The sequence below is a fragment of the Artibeus jamaicensis genome, unplaced genomic scaffold (assembly GCF_021234435.1).
Source record: "Artibeus jamaicensis isolate MK-2021 breed Jamaican fruit bat unplaced genomic scaffold, CSHL_Jam_final scaffold_537, whole genome shotgun sequence".
In the NCBI taxonomy this organism is placed as follows: Eukaryota; Metazoa; Chordata; class Mammalia; order Chiroptera; family Phyllostomidae; genus Artibeus; species Artibeus jamaicensis.
In genome coordinates, this window is record NW_026522047.1 from 39,599,786 (window position 1) to 39,622,886 (window position 23,101).

The following is a 23,101-nucleotide window of genomic DNA, read 5'->3' on the forward strand; positions in this document are numbered from 1 at the left end:
TGCGTCAAACCAGTCAGGGCAAAGTTTTTTGTTTTGTTTTGTTTTAAATTTAAGATAAATAACAGATTTGTAGAGATGTCAACGCTGTGCAATGAGAATACCCCCTCCAGGAAGTGGTTCTGTAGAAACCTGCTACTTCCCTGAGGGTGGGTTTCACTGCTCCACTATGAGGCTGGTGCTGAGAGTTAACTGACCATAGGGGATGGCCGGATGTGGTCACAGGGTCCCAGGGTCCCAGGGCCTGGATGAGGTTCTGGATTAAACTGGGGAAGGCAGGGGTGAAGGGCAGTTCCCCTGGAGGTCCTGTGTGGGGGAGGACAAGGGAACAGCAGAGAGAACCCAGCAGGTTGTAGCAGCTTTGAGCAACTAGCTAGACAAAGCTCCCAGGAAGGAGTAGAGGAGGTAGATAGGAATCACTTCCTCCATAGTAAAGGTGACAGGGAAAGGCAGAAAGAACCCCATCAGTTTATAGGGGTGCTTCTGGCAAGTGTATGGGGCCAGGGATGCTGCTCAACTCCACCCTCCTGAAACCTGTGTCAGCAGTACAGAGGGGAGAGCTGGCTGTAAGGGACACAGGCTCAGCTGCCAGAGTACCTGAGGGAAGCCATCATCACTGAGAATGGGGTTGTAGGAGAGGGTGTGGATAGGTGGAGTACTCCAGCTGTACCCTGCCTTTTGTTGGGTGAAGTTCATCCTCTCCACGCTTCAGAAGCAGCTGAGTGACACTAGCTTACCCCGGGGCAGTGGCTACCTCTAGGCTTTCTAGGACACTCCTCACTTGACAGGTAATCTGGCTATGAACTACTACCTGAACTACTACCACCACTCATTTAGAGGGAAAAGAGACCCCCGCCAACCCCAAGAGCTACCACTACCAAATATGAACACCCTTAGAATCCACAAAAATACAGCAAGTACTGAAAACACCTGCTGGAATGTGGGACCAGGCTGTAGAAGTCTCCCCAGATAGGGCTTGGAGCTCCGAGGATAGGATCCCACAAGCTCCAAGCCCACCCAAGGGAGACTGCATGCCTGCATGCAGGGCCCAGGAAAGCAGTCAGATCTCCAAAATGACATTTATTTTTCCACCTGAATGGTTTAGGTCTGCAAGCACAGACTTGAAGCACAGTGAAGAACAGAGAAAAAATACAGGAATTTAAAAGCACTTCACAGTAACAGGATAACCTCACATAGGCCACAGGATTTCCACTTGGGTACATTTGTCACCCAGGAGAACAGCCAGTATATTCAGATGGGAAACTTCTCATTGACTAATTTCATGAAGGTTCGCTGTCAGTAGACGGCGCTGTTGGACTTTTCTGGAAGGGAGCCAGGCTCACTTTGGCAGTGTGGGTGGGGCCACCCTGTGTGGCTATGGAGGTCTCTGTCCAGGAAAACTGATCTGTGCAGAGCCAGGTTACTAGGCATCAGAAGTCTTCCCCCTCAGATGCAGACCCTCACCCACCAATGATTTTGGCTCTGGGTCACTAGTTCTTCCCTCGGAAGTCACCCCTCTGGCCAACCTGGGAGGGATAGCAGGGGAGCTGCATGCAAAGATCTCCTGCTTTTAGATTTGAGCAAAATCACCTGAGACATAGATCACCAGCAGAGTTCTGGGGCAAGGTTGCAAGCCATTTCCCCAGTGTGTCCCACTAACTAACCAGAGGTGATTTCTACATTTCCTTCAGACTTCTTGGGGACCCAAGGCACCCACCCTTGCATATCCCATGAGAATCTCCTGCTGACGGCCTTCTGCAGTAATTCCTGTTGGGTGAGGGGGACATCAGGAGAGAGGGCACTATCATGCCAGTGGGTGCACTGACCTCAGCCCAGGGATGACAATGAAGCCAGGGTGGTGACAACAGGGCAGGGCCTTGAAGTTAACGTCATTGATGTTTACTGCCACATCAGCTTAGAATAAATAACTCACTGGTACGTGGCTCTGACTGTTTACCCGTGTTCGAGGCCTGGCCAAGTGAAAATGAGGCATGGGTCTGCACATAGCTAGGGTTCCAAGTCAGGGACTCTTGGGGCCATGAAACCTGTCTCATGCTTTGGGCAGGAACAAGAGCCCAATTCTATGGCTTCCAGATCAAGAGCTGGGCCCAAGACCTGTGCATGATGACCTTGGCTGTCCATGTTGGAGCAGTGAACACACAGTATCATCACGGCTACCCACACAGATTACTGAGACCACAGGGTCGGCCGGGTGGTAACAATGCCCAGCACATGGACAGATGCTGTCTCATACGGACACCCATGGCGGATGGGTGGAGCAGAGACCCCCCCCCACATGAGACCAAGGGGAAAGAGACCAAGAAAGATTTATGTCCATCTCTTGTCCTGCACAACCAACACCGCAAGTGCTAAAGCATGAGAAAGCAGCTGGTCTTTGGCTCCATCTTTTATAAACACTAGTTGTCCTAAAAAATGTACAAGGAAACATACCAAACTCAGGAACAATGTTAAGAGGAAACCACACAAAGAAGGGGGAATGGAAAAATATACAATGTCTCTGGAGCTATACATTCATATCAAACTTATTTTTAAACTCCTGTTTAATATCGGATACAATGCTTTTTAACATAAAAAGACAAATGTGTACCTTATATTAAACTATTCTATACAGTCACAAGTAATGATATAAAGCAAAATAAGTCATTTTTGTCCTTCTAAAAACCTTTCAAGAACTGTATCTTCCCCCCAAAGCCAGGAAAACAGAGCCCACAGATGCATCTGACACGTTTCCCAGCCCCGTCTTTCGACAGCACGTTCAACAGAACGGGGACCTCTGGCGACTCCCGCCACCACCCGATGGCACCTTCCCACGTCAGCATCGCTGGTTCCTTTCTTCTAGGAGCTGGTTGTCAAACATTTCTTTCTCCCTTCAGAAGACAAAAAAAAGACATCTTCATTTTTAGTAATTAATCATGTTTCAAAGAGCACGAAACAGAGGAGGTGGTGTATGATAGGGGCAGAGTCTCAGGTGGAGAAGATGGAAAGTCCTGGAGATGATGGTAGTGATGGTTGCACGACAATGTGAAGAATGTGTTTAATGCCACTAAACCGTGCACTTAAAAATGGTTAGGGTGGAGTTTTGTTATGTATATATTATCAAAACTAAGTAAAAATAAATTTTAAAAGTCTGAAATATCATATTATCCTTATTAAGTGACTCCCTGGTAAGAAATACTGTGTTAAGAATCACTTGGTTGGCCACTACACTCAGGGTAGAGGTTAACAAGGAACACCGATTCTGAGGGGGGGTGGTGGCAAAACATGGGAACATGGGCGAGGTAAGTGTGCACACGTCAGATCAAAACAAGAAACACAGGCAGCATGAAAAATAGGAGGAAGGTAACAGCACGCACAGCGCTCACAGTTCACACACCTTTGCAATGCAGAGTATAATAAAGCCACATGTGTGCACAACCTCTGAACTTGTAAGATGAGAGGAACACAAAGGTGATGGAGCCCATGACAGACCATGTGGATGAAAATAGGCCAAAGGATAAAGAGGACATTCACTAATTGTATTCCTTAGACCATGTCCCTGAGGAATAAAAGGGGGGGGGCCTGCATTTTCACCCTAATTCAGTGACATTAGCCAATGAACCCCATTTTCAAGGGCATTTCACATGTTCCTGGCAGACAGAAGTAGCAAAGAACTCCAAACACTCTTAATGCTGGCAAGCCAGCAGAAGGGAGGGCACGGAGCCCTGGCTGGTGTGGCTCAGTGGGTTGAGTGCCAGCCTGGGAACCGAAAGGTTGTTAGTTTGATTCCTAGCCAGGGCACATGCCTGGGTTAGGGGACAGGTCCCCAGTTCGGGTATGTGAGAGGCAGCCAACTGATGTTTCTCTTGCACATCAATGTTTCCTTCTTTCTCTCTCCCTTCCACTCTCTCTAAAAGTAAATAAATAGCCTTGGTTGGTGTGGCTCAGTGGATTGAGTGCCGGCTTGCGAACCAAAGGGTTACTGGTTCAATTTCCAGTCAGGGCACGTGCCTGGGTTGTGGGCCGGGTACCCAGTGTGGGGTACAGGAGGCAACCACACATTGGTGTTTCTCTCCCTCTCTTTCTCCCTCCCTTCCTCTAAAAATAAATTTAAAAACCTTATAAATAAATAAACAAACAAACAAATAAAATCTTAAAAAAGAAAAAGGAAGGGCATGGAGATGGGGATGAAGTCACGGGAGCAGAAGGCTGAGCTCCGAGGCGCTGCTGCTCTGCCCTCCACTGCCCAAGACCACTATCTTTTTTTTTAATCCTCATCCGAGGATATTTTATATTACTGATTTTAGAGAGAGAGGAAGAGAGAGAAACATTGATGTGAGAGAGAAGCATCAATCAGCTGCCTTTTACATGTGCTCTGACTGGGGATCAAACATGCAACCTGAATATGTGCCCCAACCAGCAACCGCACCCACAACCTTCTGGTGTATAGAACCCTCCAACTGAGCCACCAGGCCTGGGCCCAAGACAACTGCACACAGAGCCAAGTGATCCTTCTGTGGGCAGCTGCATAGCAAGCCTGTCATCCCCTGCAGCTGACAGGTGGCCCTCCTAACCATCCTGCATATGCTGGGGCCCTTCCTAGAAAGGACGCCGAGCATCCTCAACCCTGAATGTCCCATGACAGTGCCCAGTCAACTCTGGACAGAGCCCTTGGCCCATGACTCTAGCTGAGGCTTCAGCCTATCACAGGAACACAGTCAAGTCTGTTCCCAGCAAGGCCTGGCAGCACGCCCAGATGGGATTAGGGGCTCCGGGGCCAGAACTCCAAGGTCAGCTAACCACACCAATGTGAGAGAAACATCTTGATCAGAGCCTTCTCTGACTGGTCAGAACCCATCAGGCCAAGTGCTGCCTGTTCTCAAATAGCCACGGCTCTGCAGCAACAGGGGAGAGTTGGATATACAAACATGAGCCCCCAGCAACAGGAGATTAGGCAGAGAGGCCTGAACACATGTCCACTGGTCACCCTGGCCGCCCCTGGGCTTGTGTCCATTTCAGGGGCCAGGGCCCATGGCCCAAACTGGCCAGAGGACAGAACTTTCACTCCTGGCTTTATCAGGTTTGTCTGGCAATTCATCAGCCAAGAGTTAATGTATACTTTCGAGTTTCTGTGATCAAGTGGGCATCTGGACCAACACGTCAAGAAGAGGGGCCTCAGTCTCAGATACTAGTGTGTGTGCACACACAAGCCTTGGAAGATAAGCTGCAAAATGGTTGGGACAGGGCCCTGAGCAGCCTACCGGTAGCTCAGCAAAGGTCCTTTGATGTACTTCTCCTCGGCTGTCTTGTAATCTACCGCGTCCACGGCAGAGATTGCACAGATGATGGCCTGCAAGAGGGGGACAGGTCAACACTGGGCCAGACCACTTGTGGTGCTAAACTCTGAAATCCACGTGGGGCCAGTCTGACCCCATGTTGGCCTCCAGACATGTCGTGGGTTATGGCTCAAAAGATATGGATGGAACCTGTGACAGCTCTGCTTGCAATAAAGTTTATGAATTAAATCAGTAACATTACCTTCTGGACTAGATGGGAGTTCTTGTCACTAAAAACATAATGAAAAGCAGCACCCAAACAAGTGCATTTTGAACATTTTTGAGTTTACTGTTAAAACATCAGGGGCAGGCCTCTGTGGGGCCGTCCTAGGTACTGTGGGATACGGAGCAGCATCCCTGGCCCCATACCCTCCATGCAAAGAGATGAACGCATAAGGGCTCATGACTTTCTTTTGTTTTTGTATCACCTTGAGACTTTCTTTCCACAAATACAAAGTTCAACATACTTGCACTTGACAATGTCTTTTGCACAGTGTGTACATGCCAGGCAGTGCCCTCTCTGAACTTAATGGTAACCGAGGAGCCATACCTGCTCCTCGCCCGGTCCAGCCCCGACACTGAGGAAAGTTAAAAAACTCCCCTTTTCCTGAGTAAATTCTGGAACATTTACTACCTGTGCATGTAGATGACACCCAAATCTCATTCTCCCAGGGCTGGCAATGAAACCAGAACATCCGGCTCTGTGCCACTGCCCACGGAGGAGCGAGGCGAGTGCTGGGCTCCATAATGCAAAGGCCTCCAGGCAGGTTTTGGGACGGTGATACCCCAGCACCAAACTGCCCCATACCCCCTACAGCCCATGCCTGGCCAAAGCTGGGCTGGGGTTCTGGTTGAGGCCACATCACAGACCCCTACCACCCACACACACAGGATACCCTGCTGGCCACTCACTTCAGGCAGAAGAACATCCAGGATGAAGCGGATTCTGTCCCCATTGATCTGTGTCAGCATCCTGCTACCCGTCTCCTGGTAGAACCCCTGCAAGTACTTCACCACCAGGTCCAGCTGCTCCTCGTCCTCCAGGTACGTCTCCACACACGTCATGTACTGCCCCGAGTTCAGAAATGTGTTCAGCCACCTGGATGGCTTTGTGTTCCTTAAGATGGCCTGCAGATGGCTCTCAGCACCCCTCGCCTTCACGATGTACTCCACTAGCTTCTGGTTGGCACGGTCCCGCGCCGCTCGAGACCGGTCGGGCAGGACTTTTCTGTAGGGCTGCCTCCTGCCCCAGGGGCTCCCAGCCACAGGCATCTCAGGGTCCTCCTGGCAGAGCTGAGGGAACCGGGTCCCTAAGACATCTTGCTGGATGGACTTGCGCACAGGATAGCCTGCAGAGGAGGCACACAGCCATGAGACCACCACTCACCCAGGTGGGGTCCTGTTCACTACATTCTGTGGGGGTGAGGGAGGCCCCAGGCCTGGGGATACTGGGACACCACATTCCTGAAGAGCTCTTCCTTTGTCAGGAGCTGTCTTCTCTCTCCCAACTCTGCCCTTCAGCCAAGTTTAACTTAAAAGAGCAGAGCCCCTTCAATCCCCCAAAAGCAGCATTTAATTCATCTACCTCCCTCTTTAAGGACAGAAGGAATGTGACAATGTATGGCTGTCAGTAACTGAGAACACAAAGCAACAAGGAAATGGCTGTTCATGTATTTTTAACACTTCGGTATTAGTGCAGACAGGGCAGTTCTGGATGTGGACATGCCATCCAGGCCCCTACCGCGGGGTGGGGGGAGACCTGGGGGTGCTCCATGGACACTGGGCTAGGCTGCATGGTCCTACTACCCAGGAGCAGGCTCAGGACACCTCTTGCTTTTAGACTAAAATATGGGCCATGCTAGGAGCTGGTGGACTTACTTATATCGGCTGCATAATATTCCAGAAAAGAGCCAGAGAAGGAACCACAACCTGCACAGGAGAAAAGATGGGAGAAGGCACATCCATGACACATGAAGTACGCGCTAGAATCTCCTAGGCTGTAGGGTCATGTTTCAGGTCTAAGCAGACCCCTTCCAGCAACAAGCCTGATTTAGATTCCCAACAGCCTAACTTGGGGTGGGCTGAAACCTGTTCTGGTTCAAAGGCCTTTTCTCCATGTCCAACATGCCCACCTCTGCCTGGGCACCTGCTCACCTACCCGTGCTGGGGACACGACTGTCAGGGGCCTGGCCAGACTACCATGTGGAATGGGCCATGCTCAGCCCTCACTAGAGTCTGCAAAGGAGGGTCTGCTGCCCTTGCCCACGCCCTCTGTCTGGTGCCGTGGAGGTCCCACATACCAAGCCGGACCCTGTAGTCTGTGATCAGGGAGACGCACCAGCCAATGGCCTGGTCAAAGTCCTCCTTGGCCTTGTTCTGCAATGAAAGAGAGAGAACAAGTGTCAATGGGAGTCTGCTGGGCTCCTCACCACTGCCTGCTTTCTCAGTGCCTGATACCTGACAGGTGCTCCCGGGCCAGGGAAAGCCTGGCAAGGCCCAGGTCTGGGGCTGAGCTTTTCACAAAATGGGCCTTTGTCAGCCTGGCTCTGGGCCAGAGACTTAAAGGCTTTAAGAAGAGGAAGGTGTATAAACATCCAAAATTGCAGTTGCCATGACCACCATAGAGAGAAGACATTAAAATCATGTGAAATAAAGAAAAATGGAGACAACTGTATTTGAACAATTTAAAAAGTAATAAAATAAATAAAAAAGAAAAGTAAGTTACAAAACAAACGAACAAAAAAACATGTGAAATAAATCCTTCTAAGAGATGTCTTTGTGTACAGAACTTGAAGCACGGAAGCATAAGGCTGGAGGGAGGGACACTCAGCCACCACTACCAAACCAAGGACAATACAACCGGCAACGCTTCCTTAGCTGGTACAAGCTCCCAAGAAATGTCCACAGGCTCAAGAGAAACTGAGACCCACATCCCGAGTTACCGTTGCTTTGGCCCAGCCTCCCACCTGTGGTTGCTGCATGAGGCAGGCAAGGGATGCAAGCAGAGCAAACAGCTCTAGGGGTAGGGGGAGAGGAGCTCACTGACTGGCACCTGGGATGGCAGGCAGTGTGGATCCTCAGGAAAGGAGATACACAGGGCCCTACAGATTCCACGAAACAGTGAAACAGTCACGCAAGCATCAGTGGAGGTAGTCCAAATCTGTCAACAACCCAGAACAGGTAACACGTCCACCCCTTGAAGATGCTGCTCACTGCCACTCAGAGGAACCAGCCCCTTGTGCTCCACTGCACATCTATCTCACAAGTAAACCTGGGGAACAGGAAGCCAGCCATGGATGGCCTCCAGGCATCTGAACCACGAGAGGCCCCTGTGCCATCTTTTGTAACAGAAAGATTTTGTAATCTCAGAGCGAGATTCCCACTCCTTTCTGCACATTCCATGGGAAAGTTACAGGACCCTAAGAATGCACACAGCGCACAAGGAGTCATGTGGCTCCTGGCCTGGAAGGCTGGGTGAGTAGCTCCCTATACAAGCAGACTGGCATTCCAGGCGGGCATGGAATCAGGCTCCCTCCAGAACCAGGTCCCACTGACAGGCACTGATAGGGACCAGGTGCCTGGTGTTGGTTGTGGGTTAGACAATGCAGTGAACAAACTTGAACAGACAAGACGGGTGGAGCAAGACTCATGTTGTGGGTATGGGCAAATTGGAAATAAAAGGGCTGGGGTCTGGTATGGGTGCCAATCTTCTAAACACTTATCCACCCCTGTAGCCCAAGGCCTGCTACCCTCAGAGAACTAGGGCAGGCACGGGCAGTGAGCTTCCCAGATCCCAGCGCTGAGAAAGTGGCTCAGACACAGACTGCTTCCCAACCTGGAAACCCAGGAAACCCTAGCAACTGCTGTGGGAACCCCTACCGTACCCCTGTATGGTGGGGTACAGGCAGGAGTCTCCCCACCAGCCCAGTTTCCGTATTTTTCAAAGCTGGAACAAAAAGCAGTTTTTTCAAGGCTGAACAGTCAGCATTTTGAATGGAGCAGCCCCTCACAGTTCATGGACTGATGTATGTAACAGAGCTGATCAAAGAATCGGAGGGACGTGGCCACTGGAAGCACAGCAGGTACCCTAGGGAGTGTCCTGGCCCTGACTCAAGCGGTACTCAGGCACCATGTAGGGCGGGGTCCCTACTGTAAGGCACCCTTGTATCTCATCCCAAGGGGGGCAGGGCCCTCAAAAGGAGTCAGAAGGAGCAGACCTTGCACCCAGGCTCCCTGCCACTTAACCCCCCCCAGCCCAGAACAAATGGTTCCTCGCACCACAGCCTCAGTGTCCACCCCTGAACAACAGGGCAGACAGGTAGCAAGCTCCCGGGTGGTTGAGAGTCCCATGCAGGGACTCACAAGGGTAGTGGCAAGACCCGGCATGGCAGGCGCCTAGTACCCCACGACAGTGGTTTCAAAGACCCCACAAAAGACACTGTGACCAGTCACAAGGGAACTATTTAGATAAGCACAGACAACAAGCCACCTACCAGAAGTGCCTGTTTCTCTTTACAGTCGAAGTGCTTCAGCCTCCTAAGAGGCACTGTGATGCTGCAGGAAGCAAGGGCAAGGTTATATGAATGGAAGACACTCCGTGAACTAAAAGACATTCTCTTCCTCTGACAAAGTAGGAGCCACGCTGGGGTTTCTGCCAGACCAGGTTACCCAAGACAACTGCTGTCCTCAGCTGTCTGAAGTAGCCCCTTGAAGCCAGGCCCCGGAGTGATGGGTACCCTCTAGTGGGTACTTGTAGGGACATAGCTGGGGCTGTGGTGCAGGACAGGCAGATGCCAGGGCCCAACCTCCACACTGCTGGTGACCAAGGGAGGGATGGCAGCACCCAAGTGACAGAGGATCAGAGAGGACCAGCTCCACAGTCACCTAAGTGACGAGGGACACGGTGCCTTCAGAGCTTACTGGGAATAGAGTGACACATTGTGTGCATTCTCACCCCGTGACGAAGGGAAAGTGCAAAAAGACGGGCAACGACCCGCATGGCAAAACTCAGATGGCGTCAGGTTTGCTGCTTATGACCTACATGAAGGGAGCTGCCTCTGCTAATTCATGGAAAATGGGGGTCTAATGCTCGTCTTGCTGGGTGGCCTTTCAAAGCTGACAAATTGAGGTGGGAAAATTGAGCTGCTGAACCTGGCGACCCCACCCCAGACGCCTGCGCCCCGGGTCCTACTTCAGGAAACATCTGTAAAAAGCCAGGAACGGTGGGCTCACCCTCGTCCTTTCGGGTCCATGTGTCCTTCAATGAAAAGCACACTTGCTTTCTTGTCTCTCCGCCTGATATTCTTGACCTACGGGTGAAGCCAAGAAAACAAAGCATCAAGAACCAAGGAGGAGCAGTGGGTTTTAAATATTTTTCTGACACCATCTCGTTGAGCAAGAGGTGACCAACTGGTATGTGTGACAGGGAATGCCACTGGCTGGGGGACGGAGGTGAAGACCACATGTTAACATTCTCAGGGACTGCCCAAATTTTGCTGCATGCATGGCTCTGAGAGGCTTCACAACTGAGAACCAGGCAGGGTTTTCCTAAATTTTTAAATAAAAGCAACCACACCTGCTGCTGCCAGCCATCTCCACGTAACTGTCGTGACTGACGATCCCACTGAAGAGCAAGGCTCGTTCAGGATCAGCCCAGAACACGAGATGGAGGCAGGGCCTGACCCCAACCCGCGCTCTCAGACTGTGAAGGCCGAGGAACCCCTTTCTGTAGTGCCTCACAGGCTGCACATGGGGTTTACTGGCCAGTGTGGCCATGGATACTCATACCCCAGAAATATCACCCCAAGAATCTGTCATGTTGCTGACTTGTTAACCAGCAGGGCCTCCAGGGAACTGGTGAAAACAAGAAAAGGGCTGAAAGGACCGGAAAGAGGGTGCTTACTGCAGGCAGGATGCAACACCTGTTGCAAAGTGGGTGCTGGAGGGAAGAAGAGGGCCCGATAAACAGCCACTACGACTGTGCCAGGGGCTGTATGAGATGCTGGGCTCACCAGATGTGTGTTCAAGCTACAAATTCTACCCACAAATGCTTCCCAGTCTGGTCCTGCCCTCCCCATAGCCATGCCGCCCTATACAAGGAGGCCCTGTGACTGCAGGGCAGACTCATCCAGATGATACAGCTGCTCCTGACTACAACAGATACCTTTCCAACTTAAATGCCATCGTCTCTCACTATAAATTAAAGAGTCCAGATAGAATAATGCAGATCCTGTCTCAGCTGGAGGAGGATAAAAGGGGAAACGAAGGGGTGAGAGTAGCCAAGACAGTGCCTTTACCTAAACAATAAACTTAGCATTTGCAATGTCTGGTGTAAACAGAAAGCAAAGCCATAAACTTGGCTACATTTCAGCTCATTCACCTCACTGGGGCACTGGGCAGTATCTCAAATGCCTGTTTTCATACAGACAACACTTCCTACCCCAAAATATGAAAGATTGAAAAGCTCCCACAAGAGGCCCTGGATGGTGTGGCTCCGCTGACTGGAGCGTCACCCCGTAACCAAAAGGCTGTGGGTCCCATCGCGTTCCCGGCACATACAGGAGGCAACTGATCAACGCTTTTCTCTTATATCGATATTTCTCTCTCTCCCTCTCTGAAAAAAATGTTCTCAGGTGAGGATTTAAAAAACAACAAACAAACAAACAAACAAAAACACATCAAAATCTTCCATAGGGAAAAACTCTGAAATGCACATTTAAAATAAGGAAAACTGGATATTTTTTTCAGGCAGGTTTTCACAAGCCTGGTCGGTAAAAATGTGACCTGTAAATCTTACCCTCGTTGGTGCCACAACTACTAAATTCCCTTTGTTTAGGTACAGGTGTCTTCAAAAATCTTACCCGTAAGCCCATCACTTTTCATAGTAATAATTAAATGGTAAAAACATTTGCCCAGGTCCAAATGTCTAGGGGACTAAGTAACTGCATCTAGGAAATAGAGTTGTTCTTACCACTGCAGGCCAGAAGGGGTATTTTTGGTATTTAAGCCAGACCAACATTCCTACTTCAAATGAGCGTGGTTCTAGAATTAAAAAGAAAAGAAAACAAAAAGAAGAGGCAAATCAGATCCATGTCAAGGAGCAAATCCAACAGCTTGAGAAAACACAGTTACTGTGATAACGTTTAAATGTGTTGTTAACACAATTCACAGAGAGCACCGGAAAGGTATTTAACTCCCTCCCTAGAATCTCAGGGCTGGTTACGAGCAAGCTGCAGGGTTGGCACCACACCGGTTTCCTAATGGTGACAATATGCCAATCACAGAGGTGGCAAACAAAACAGGGGAAGCTGGTAGCAGGAACCCTGTACCGTGTTAGCAATGTCTCTGTAAATCTCAAATTATTCCAAAATAAACATAAAAAAAAAGTGTCGGTAGAAAAACCAAAATGAAGCCAATGGTACACAATGAAAACCCAACGTGAAAACTGTTTCTGAGAAGCTCATCTGTGAGAAACGGGGGGCTTTTAAGGGGAAAGAGAATTATTTAAAATAATCATCAGAGAATTACAAAATTATTTCTGAACAAAATTAAACTGAATTCCACCAAAACCTCCCCAGTGAGTAAATAATTTAAATGTTTAAAAAACTGGATAACAAAACCTTGGAGAAAAGAGGCTGGTATTTGACCCGGAGCCAGGATCCTCTGCTGGACACTGCGGTGGGAAGGGGAAGCCGTGCTGGCCGACGACTAACAGTTAAAACTCTACATAGTAAGGAGCAAGAGCAAGGGAGGACACCGGCAAACTGGGAAGCCGCCTTCCGCAGGTCTGTGAGGGACAGTTACCCCCATGAGAAGCCTCCCTTTCTCAGAGGACAATGGATCAGGGTGCAGACGGCCAATTCAGAGACCAAGAGTAAACAGCCAGACAGAGGATCAGGATTACGGTGAAAACCCAAAACAAATGGAAGCAGAAACCAGGAGGAAAAGCAAACATCCAGGTTTTGGCAGCCTAGGCAACCTGACCCACATCATGTGGCAGACAGGGCAGAAATGCCCCTTTGGAAAAAGGCGGTGTCCCTTCTCTGTGGCCTAGGAGGCCCTGTTCAAGGAGCTTATGCTACAGAGTTATTTCCCAGAAGCATCCATCACAGGCACTGTCCCCCATAGTTGGGGGACAATCTATACACCCAACAGTGGAGGAGGAGGCTCCGTATGTGACTGCCCATCTTTCCTAGTAAATGGTAACTAGTTCCCACAGGAAATAATCACAATACCATGTGGAAATGTAAAAAGAAAATGTCTAAATTACCATTAAGTTAAGGGGGAAAAAAAGAAAAATGCAAACCTGTCCGTACAGTGACAGTGAGAGAGAAGCACTCAGTGGTTTGAGAGAAAAGACTGTGACAAGGGCCAGCATGGGAGATGTGGGGACACCCTGGGGCTATACCCATAGCGTGGCTTCCTGGTCTTACAGGCTATTGCCATTGGGAAGCTGGGAGACAGGTCTCCATCCCTCCCTGTGCATGCTATTTCTGCGACATCCTGTGAATCTATAATTCTTTCAAAACTGAAAGGTTAAAAAAGAAAAACAGGCTACATTCTGTTAACGTGAGAGGTTCATGGGTGAGTCTAACAAGGGAACTGGTCCTCGATCACTTTTTTTTTTTTAATAAGAAATCGGTTTTTACTTATTTTTATTTTTTAAAATTTATTTATTTGTCTTTAGAGGGGAAGGGAAGGAGAGAGGGAGAGCACATCAATGTATGGTTGCCTCTCGTGGGTCCCCAGCTGGGAACTGGCCTGCAACCCAGGCATGTGCCCCGACTGGGAATCGAACCGCAATCCTCTGGTTCACAGGCCCGAGCTCAATCCACTGAGCTACACCAGCCAGGGCCCTCGATCACTTTTTTCACGACGCAAACTGACTTTGGGTTGTTACTCTGCAGTCTGGGGCCCCGGCTGATCTGTTCAGGATGGTCTGCTCAGAGCAGGCAGCACGTGTGGGAGGGCGCCAACTCCCACCTCTGAAAGACACACAGATGCCGTCTCCAAAAGCCTGTGAGGGGTGCCAGGTCATACCCCGATGTGGCCAGGGAGCTCTCACCTGTTCACTTGGTTGTACTATTTCCACAAGGGACAGACAGCAGGATAAGTAAGGGAAGGAAGCCATATGCTAACAAAGACTCCCTCCTTCCTCTGTGTGGTTAAGCTTAAGGCAAGGAACAGAAAGTGTGGCACTTTCCAAGGTCTTGGTTCAGCCAGAGGAAAACAGGAGAGGAAGAGACCTTCCAGCAAAGGTCTCACAGTGGTCCAAGAGCATGCACTTCCTTCCAGAGGACGGGGCACTTGAGTGCGCTACCCCCAACCCCCAACCCCTGGGTAATTCTCAAGCCTTACCATGGTATAAAAGGAGTCTTGGGAGTTCCTCATCCTCCTCTTCCTCCTCCAGGATGGAATTAATGGGATCAAACTCCATCGACTCTTCAGAAGACTGACGGTCTGCCAATAATGTCAGATTAGACTTTCATGGTCAGTGGCTCATCCCAAGAAAAACACTTCGTGATCCGTGACCATCAGTGAGAACAGATCCCATGTTACACAGACTTCCACACTGCCCGATTCAAGTGGGGTGCACTTCCATTAGAGGGCATTTAAAAGACAAATAAATGAGACAGAGGGTGAGACAGAGCGGGGCACGCCTTTCACACTGAAGCTGGAAGGCACAAGAAGCAATGGAAGTCACAGGAGGGTGACTGGGTTCTGGGCAGGATCCCTTTTGTGGGGCTTACTTCTTTCCAGTGTGAAGCTCTCAGTGGATGTCAGGGATGGGGGTACAACTCGGGGACAAGGCAGGGCTGTACTCTGCACGTGGGGAGGTGAGAACCCATGTTCTGCCTGGGGGAGGAGGGTGCAGCCAGTGAATATGCCAGGGTGAAGGCCTCGTGAAGGAAATTTGGGCGGAACTCTGGCAGTAGATAGGTAGCAAGTAAATTCGAGACACCCCAGGAAGCAGAAATGAAAAGATCCTGGTCAGCATCTCAAAAGTAAGTGGCCTGCTACAATGGAAAATGGAAAAAAATTACAGCGCCCAACTGTAGTGGCACAGAAACATGTCTATACAGGAATTCCTGAGAGGTCGGGAAATTCTGACCTGAACAGTGAGTTCATCAGTTTGAGATCCCTGTGTTCTCACTTCTGCAACGGTTTAAGAAGGAATTAGGCCTGGCTGGCAAAGGTCGGTTAGGCTGTCATACCCATACACCAAGGTTCACACCCGATACACGTTGCAGGTTCAATCCCCAGTCAGGACATATACAAAGAACAATAAATAAGTGAAACTACAACACAATATTTCTTTCTCTCTCAAATCAATTAAAATACTAAGAAATAAATATTAGCCTTGGCTGGTGCGGCTTGGTGGATTTGAGTGCTGGCCTGCCAACCAAAAGGTTACCAGCTCCATTCTCAGTCAGGGTTCATGCCTGGGTTGAGGGCCAGGTCCCCACCTGGGGGTATGCAAGAGGCAACCGATCGATGAACGATCAATGTATCTCTCACACACTGATGTTTCTCTCCCTTTCTTTCTCCCTCCCTTCCCCTTTCTCTAATAGCAAATAAACAACATTTTAAAAGTTTTACTAAATAAATAAAAAGTTAAAAAATAAAGCAGTCAATCCTGGGGACAGAAAGAGCATTTTCACAACCACCGTGTCTCCCACAACGGGACTGCACAGAACAGTAGTGGGCAAGGTGCCCAGGCCCCACTCTGTCCCTTTCCTCCCCTTCAGAACAAAAATAATGACACAGATACGGTGAGAAGTAGGAGTCATTACAGCCCAGTGGGAGAGGTAGACAAAAAGGAACTGGGAGGTCTGTCTGATCTATTCTGGTACCGATCTCGTTAAGATCTGGTTTAAGAAAAACATGGGGCCTGGCTCCGAACCCGGCTGAGGGAGGACCAGAACCCCACCCTGTCCCAATGGTGGGACAGACCTACCTTCCTCCAGGACATGAAGACTTGTGTCCTCTGAGGGAGCGAGGCGGGTGGACCTACTGGCACTGCGCAGAATCATGCATCCCCTTGGCCCAGACCTCTGGCTGCCGCCAGAGCACAGCTGCTTAGCGGGCGGGTCTCGAGAATCCCGGCAGGCTGGGTGCGTACTTGGGCTGCCTAATGGCAAACTCCGGTGGCTCCCTTTGGCACACAGACCCTGCTTCCTAACTGCAGAAGGTAAGCTCTGGGCTGCCGGGCTGCCTGCCTCTTCCTCACTCTTTCCTTCCCCATCTCCCACTGGAAGGGAAGGGCCATTCCGATATCCACTGGACTCCTGTGCCAAATTTCTTCCCCTTTTACTAGGGGTCGTCCCATTTTCGAGGTGTATTCTTGATCTACTCAGGTTCTGAGGACCACCTCCAGCTGAGACCACCAGGGCAGGTGGGCTTTCACTTTCCCCAATCCTTTTTTTGTGGTCCACTTGGCACCTGAGGTCACTTTCACCAATGGACGAGCGTGACAGCCTCTGGTACACTCGCTCCCTTCTCTCAAGTCCAGAACTGTTCAACACCCCCTTGTGGGGAAGAAATGAAGGGTTGGGACCACAGGGTGAGGATGCCCGTTCCACATGCTTCTCTCCCGCAGTCACAGCAGCTCCTTTTTCCCTAGAAGAGTTTTCTTGATGCGAACAGCTTCTCTCATTCAAAACATCCAGAGCCACTCGAAGCGACCGTCTGTAGGTCAGCTCCTCCACAGGTTTTGCTGAAACCTTCTCCTGTGAGGCTGAAGGATGATACAGAAACAAAGCCTGGTGATGTCCAGATGCCCTGGCACTGCCATGAGAGCACTGCTTTACAGGCTGGGTCTCATTCTGTAGCTAGTTTTCCACCCTAAGGGAGGACTAACACTTCTCCTGTCAGTCTTCCTCAAAGGGGGACGGGGCTACAAAACCATAGCTGGCTGTGGGATCTGTGTTCAGGGCTGCAGGGCTGTTTTTTAAAAAAAACAGATTGAGTGACTCTTACCTGAGTGGGTTACAAAAATAAATTCCTCCAGATTACAAAACAGTCCTGCCAGTAAAACACATTCAGATGTTTCACAAATCCTCTCACAGCCTGACAACTCCCAATTCAATCAGTGTCAATGAGAACCCAGTTCAAAGAAATAAAGAACTGGAAGGCATTGTACTCTGGGATGGAGGGTAGAGTGGGAAAGACCATACAGAGAGGACTCCTTGTGGGCTGGTCAAGTTTCTGTATTTCTTTGCAAGAGCAGGAAAGAGCACCCGAGGCACTGAGTTCAGCCTGGCCTCTCTCTGCTGCAACAGCATCATTTATTTATCCCCCTCCCCCCCAGACCTGGCACTATTCATGGGAACCAGGTGACAGATGCAATCTTGTAGCTCAACGAGCATAACCTCCATCAACACAGGACTTCCTATGTTTCATATCAAGGTGTGCACAAATAACTGGCCACCAACACGACCTGAGCACACAGATGGTGATGACCAAGAGGTGATGGCTGACACGCCAAGGGTGCTTTGAACAATAAAAAAATGCTTTTCCAAAGACACAGGAATATAGACCCTATTCTACAAACACAAAGGAAGGAATTCTGAGCGACCCCTTTACAAGCACATGGGGTAAACACTCCCACACTTGGAGGAGAAAGAAAACTCAGGGCTGCCTGCAGCTGGGGTTTCCTGGGGAGTGAGGGTGCCTCAGCAATCCTCTGTAGGGCTAGGCCCAGGCAGTCTCCCACCTATGCAATATGCAAAGAGGGCAGGGGTCACTGAATCCCAGCAATGCTAAGGCCAGGCCAGATCAGCCACACAGTACCTTCCCCACTGGGCTCAGCTTCAGAATTTAAATATACAGCCTCAGAAACCTTGGGCATAGACCAGACAGTAACAGCATCATTTTACAGGATGAGGGGAAAAAGGAAAAAAAGAAAAAGGAAAAAGAAAAATTCTTTCCACCTTTCCTCAAGGAACCAAACCCATTCAGTGTTCTGTGTTCCCTGGAGGCCATGGATATGACCAGCAGATCCTGACACCCTGCCATTCTAAGAGTCAAACACAGATCGGCCCTAGCGGCAAATACTAGAAAGGTTTAAAGTTCCTTTCCTTAAGCCTAGGGAATTCACGTTCCCTTGTGTGACAGGACTAACTGGTGAGTCAGATCATTTTGACTTGGAGAGTGGTGTCCCCTACATGTATGTCCCCAAACCCTCCCTTCCTTCGTTAAGGTCTCACAGATCCTTACCCAATAAGGCAGCAATGTCCTCGATGTGGGACTTTCTCAAGATCTTGGCTTCTGTGCTTTTCACTCTCACTCTGCAAGGACAGAAACGACGGTCATACGCTACTGGATACCTGACAGGCCATAGAGACATTTTCAAACACATTTTTCTTCAAATGACAAAAGAACTAGGCTCGTTTTCTTCCTTCTCAACTTTCCACTTAAACTAAGTTAAAGCCAACTAGGAATCATGTGCCTGAGGTTAGAGGCAATGAGGACCCTGGTGAGTATGATTTTTTTCCTCCCTTTTAAGACAGAAAAGGTTGGCTGAATTTAAGAGTAAGAGTGAATTCAAATTGTGACTTTTATAAGGCAAACCCTACTTTCAACTGCACATATAACTCTTTCAGTTTTGTTTTCACAGTAAAGATAATGTCACTGAAAGCTGTTTACAGCCCAGCAGGTGTGTTTTAGTTTAAAAGGATGTGCTTTCCTTTCAAATTCAAGTATTCAATTATCTCCCCAGCCGCAGGGAGAGTGAGCTGGGGACTGACCAAGCTTAGAGGGAGGCTCTGAAACAGGGGTGGGGACCTGCCACAGGAGCCCTTCTCGGTTGTTTTAATTCTGTTTATAATAGGCAGCTATTCCATCAGACACACGATACCAGTCTTACAGGATCTAAGCATTTTAATCCTCATTCCAGATGAGTTTATGTCCTTCTATCCCAGATAATCAAGAAAACAATAATATACTGCCAGAGTCATGGGTCTGCCTCTGGAATGCTCAATAAGTTTATTAGAGGGGCAGGCTCAAACGACATCGCCCTGGCTGGTGTAGCTCAGTGGATTGAGTGTGGGCCTGCGAACCACACAATGGCGGTTCGATTCCCAGTCAGGGCACATGCCTGGGTTGCAGGCCGGTTCCCTGCAGGCCAGTTCCCAGCAGGGGACACACGAAAGGCAACCATACATTGATGTTTCTCTCCCTCTCTCCTTCCCTTCCCCTCTAAAGATAAATAAATAAATAAATCTTAAAAAAAACACATCAAATGTTTCAAAACTGATGGGCTTATTACACAAATTTGTAACGGGGAAAAAAAAAGACACAAATAAATCCATGGGAAGGAAATATCCTATTTGAACACCAATGATGAGAGTTTACCCTGTTGTAATTTATATTAAATTTAAATAATAAATTTATTATGGAATTTAAATTTACATTTTTGTACTGGTCTCTCTGGAGATCACACACAATGCCTTGTGTGGATCTTCAATTTCCAAATTAGTATAAAATAAAATCAGTTGTTTTCCTCCTAAGATCATTATGAGGATTAACCAGTTACAATAACTAAAGAGTTAATTTAGTAAGTCCTTAGGCATGGACTTCTCTTTGGGGGGGAGGAGGAGGCACCAGAAATCCCATAAGGAAGAATATAGCATAAAAAAACCCGTTAACACTTAACTTTTTGTCTACGGAAAGTATCTGAACATTTAGAAAAAATTCCTTTTTTCTCTTAGTTAATATCTCAGTCCTGGCCAAAACCTGTTTAAAAACAAAAAAAAATCCTGGTTATTATGACACAGCAAACAGCTGACACAAAGTAAGAAGCACTGACGACAGATACAAACACAGCAGGTAATTCTTTAAATACACAAGTGCAGAACTTCAGAGATATTCTGTCTCATCTCCCTCATTTTACAGGAGGGGAAACTGAGGCACAAGAGGTCAATGGCAGACTCCCGGCAAAGATGGACTTCTGCCTTGCGGTTTGATTTTCCTCCTACAGCTTGGCTGGAAAGTCTCCCCAGATCCTCATGTTATTTACTATCATAGGGCTCCCTGCCAGAAATTTCCTTGAATTACAGCCGTATGTGCCTTTCAGAGCTGTTAATTTTTTTTTTTTTTAGCGTGAAAAAAAGACACTTCCAGCAGTTTAACCTTGTAAGCACTCCACCAAAACCCCATTAAACGGGGAATGATTCGGTGCCAACAGAAACAGCAGCCAAATGTTCAGGCTCAATTATTCCACTGAAGCTCCTGTGTCTCTCTTGATAAAGACTTTGTCACCTGAAAAGTCATTTCTATTCCTGAAATTAGACAATAAGGCTGTCACCTTTGCAGGCCATAATCGCTCTTTCCATCTGCACAGGACATACTTGGCGTCCGTCATGACTTGGACTCATGTGGCAAGCGGGAAGGATGTGGCACACAGTGCCTGAAGGTCTGGTGTGACGGACCCTGCAACAAAATTTGCAGGGTGGTTTCTAACACGGTTCACTGGTGACTTTTAGGCAGATGCAACCCTTAATGCCAAAGGTTATGGGAGTTTATCTCCAAGTGGTAACCCTGCAGGGAGATGCTTGATACCAAAGAGAGATGACCAGCCCTGGTACCCAGGGAAGCACCTTTTTTCGGTCGTTATTTCGGTTTCTTAAATAAATAAAACACAGCCAAATTCCCTTCCAAAACCCTCTATCTATATTACTTCTTAAAGGCTTCTAAATAAGTCACCTCTATGCTGAAGGCTGCCTCGGACCTCAGCACAGGAAGCATTTTTAACAAAATGCACAACTGTCCCCCATTTGGGGAGCTAACAGTTGACCGCAGAGGAAAAAAATAAAATCGGAGGGAAAGGCCTGTTCTTTTGGCCGCCATATCCCTGAAGGACGGGACAGCTGCAGGGGCTCCTTACATCAGTGGGAAAGCTGGCTGGGCTGTCAGCATAAATGCAAAGGAGCTGGGTGGTCGTTTGTGCAAAGGAGGAATTCGCCACAGCAGCGAAGGTAGGTCAGTTAGCAGGGGGTTGGGGGGTCGGTAAGGCAGCAGAGAAGGGGTTCAATCAGCAGAAGAGGGGATTCAGGCAGGAAAGGCGGGGATTCGAGCAGCAGAGGAAAGGTTCACACAGAGGGGGTACAGGGACAGAAGTAGGGGTTGCGGGCAGCAAAGGGGGGTTCACGCAGTAGGGTGGGGGGGTTCAGTCAGCAGAAGAGGGGGTTCGGAGAGCAGAGAGGAGCTCATGCAGCGGAGTGGAGGGTTCAGGCAGCAGGGGTGTTCGGGCTGAAGAAGGGGACATCAGGCAGCAGAGGAGATTAGTGAACAGAGGTGGAGCTCACGCACCAGGGGCGAGGGGGTACCGCGGAAGCGCGGAGCCTCTATCCCCTCGGGAAACGCCCCGAGGAGCCTCTATGGGGGTTCACCACTCCCCACCCCCCAGGCCTGGCCGTCTCAGTCTCCAGCCGACCGAAGAAGTACAGTCCGCCAGGCTCACCAGGTGCCCGGCCTCCCCAACGCGGCGTCCCCGAGGCCAGCGTGGAGAGCGAGGAGGCCGCGGTGGCTTAACGGCGTTGGCACCCGCGCCACCCAAGCTGCTGCCGCCTTCGCCCACGCCCGTGCTCACCACCACCTCCTCCTCGCCGCCGCGGCCGCCGTGGTTCCCTGCGGGCAGGAGGCGGAGCCAGTCTCGCGGCGCCTCTGAGTTCCCCCCCCCCCCGAGCTGACCAATGGAGCGCGTGCGACTGCGCCGTGGTCCCACCCCTTCCGTCGGGCCGCGTGCGAAGCTGGCTGACGGACAGGTCGGCGTGGGGCGGGCGGGCGCCGACTGAGAAAGGGCGCAGGTGGGCATTAACAAACTGACTGTCGGAGGCCAGGCTGCAAGACCAATTTGGAGTGGGGTGGGGTGTGTAGACTGAGTGATCAGTGATAGGTGATGTGCGCGCGCGAGGGTGACTGGCGGGCAGGCAACCTCCATATTCGTGGCCGCTTCCCTACTCGAGTTTGTCAAGGGCTTTGGCCCAAAGCTGTTTGTAAGCCCACGACCGCCAGTCAGACCCGCGCGGCTTGGCACGGACCCTGAGGGAACATTCCAGAACCATCTAGAGCCTTCTTGTTCCTGAGCACCCTCTGCTGAAGCGATTCAAATTCAGGGCGGTGGCGCACACCCAGAAAAGGGAGTCGTGCATGTTGCAAATAATCCGCATACTTTGTCCGGTACTTGTAGAAACAGGGCTCCTGCATAGCCCCTGGAAGCCCTGCGCACGGTGTCTCTGGCTCCCCCCACCTTTCTCTTTTCAATATACTTATTTACTATAATGTTAGTTTTTAAATTTGAGATAAGATCAACACAGAACGTGACAGTCATCTCTTTAATCCGTGGGGAGTGATTCCAAGACCCTCACCGAGGCCTGAAACCATGGAAAGTACCCAGCCCTCTCTATACAGATATTTTTTTCCCATATGGTTGACCCTTGACCCAAGCAGGGGTGACAGGTGTGGACCTTGTGCCACCAGAAGTCCCCCTATACCTTTTGACTACATCTTTTGCCCTTTGCATCTGTGAAGTCGACCAACTGCTGTTGGGACGGAAGGGGACCGAAAATTTGCCCTCCTGAAGCTGCCTTTTGGGATATGGATTTGAACCTGGTTATTAAGAAACAAGAATCAGAAAGAGCCTTTGACTCTACTTCTTCCTGCCCCAGAAATTCAGAGGGAAATATCGGCTACAGCAAGGAAAATCTTAGTATTCGGTTTTAGCAGCCTCATTTGCATTGAGTATGGTGGGTGGGAGGGCATCAAATAAG

The 23,101-nt window shown here is 49.6% G+C and overlaps 1 protein-coding gene across 3 annotated transcripts; it reads right to left on the bottom strand.

Annotated features, from left to right (window-relative positions):
- Positions 1 to 1,064: 1,064 nt before the first annotated feature.
- On the bottom strand, positions 1,065 to 21,976 carry PWWP3A (PWWP domain containing 3A, DNA repair factor). 3 transcript variants are annotated; one of them, XM_037138428.2, is made up of 14 exons: positions 21,922 to 21,976; positions 20,638 to 20,762; positions 19,987 to 20,066; positions 18,549 to 18,619; positions 16,288 to 17,067; positions 14,688 to 14,789; positions 12,301 to 12,371; positions 10,563 to 10,639; positions 9,824 to 9,884; positions 7,631 to 7,706; positions 7,209 to 7,259; positions 6,243 to 6,679; positions 5,256 to 5,344; positions 1,065 to 2,885 (listed from the first exon to the last, which is right to left on the bottom strand). In XM_037138428.2, the coding sequence occupies exons 2-14, from the start codon at positions 20,692 to 20,694 to the stop codon at positions 2,831 to 2,833; spliced, it is 2,007 nt and encodes a 668-aa protein (XP_036994323.2). In that variant the 5' UTR covers positions 20,695 to 20,762; positions 21,922 to 21,976; the 3' UTR covers positions 1,065 to 2,830. The 3 variants fall into 3 exon arrangements, with proteins under 3 accessions (XP_036994323.2, XP_036994320.2, XP_053514512.1); XM_037138425.2 differs by having other exon boundaries at positions 21,793 to 21,957; XM_053658537.1 differs by lacking the exons at positions 19,987 to 20,066; positions 21,922 to 21,976 and having other exon boundaries at positions 20,638 to 20,757.
- Positions 21,977 to 23,101: the final 1,125 nt, after the last annotated feature.

Excerpts from the sequence above, each read along its gene's own strand:
- PWWP3A (XM_037138428.2), bottom strand. The coding sequence starts at position 20,694 with ATGACGGACGCCAAGTATGTCCTGTGCAGATGGAAAGAGCGATTATGG. Across the intron at positions 20,067-20,637 it reads AGCGATTATGGCCTGCAAAG|GTTTTGGCCAGGACTGAGAT; the intron begins GTGACAGCCTTA and ends GTTTTTAAACAG. Across the intron at positions 5,345-6,242 it reads TGGATGTTCTTCTGCCTGAA|GCCATCATCTGTGCAATCTC; the intron begins GTGAGTGGCCAG and ends CCCCTCTTGCAG.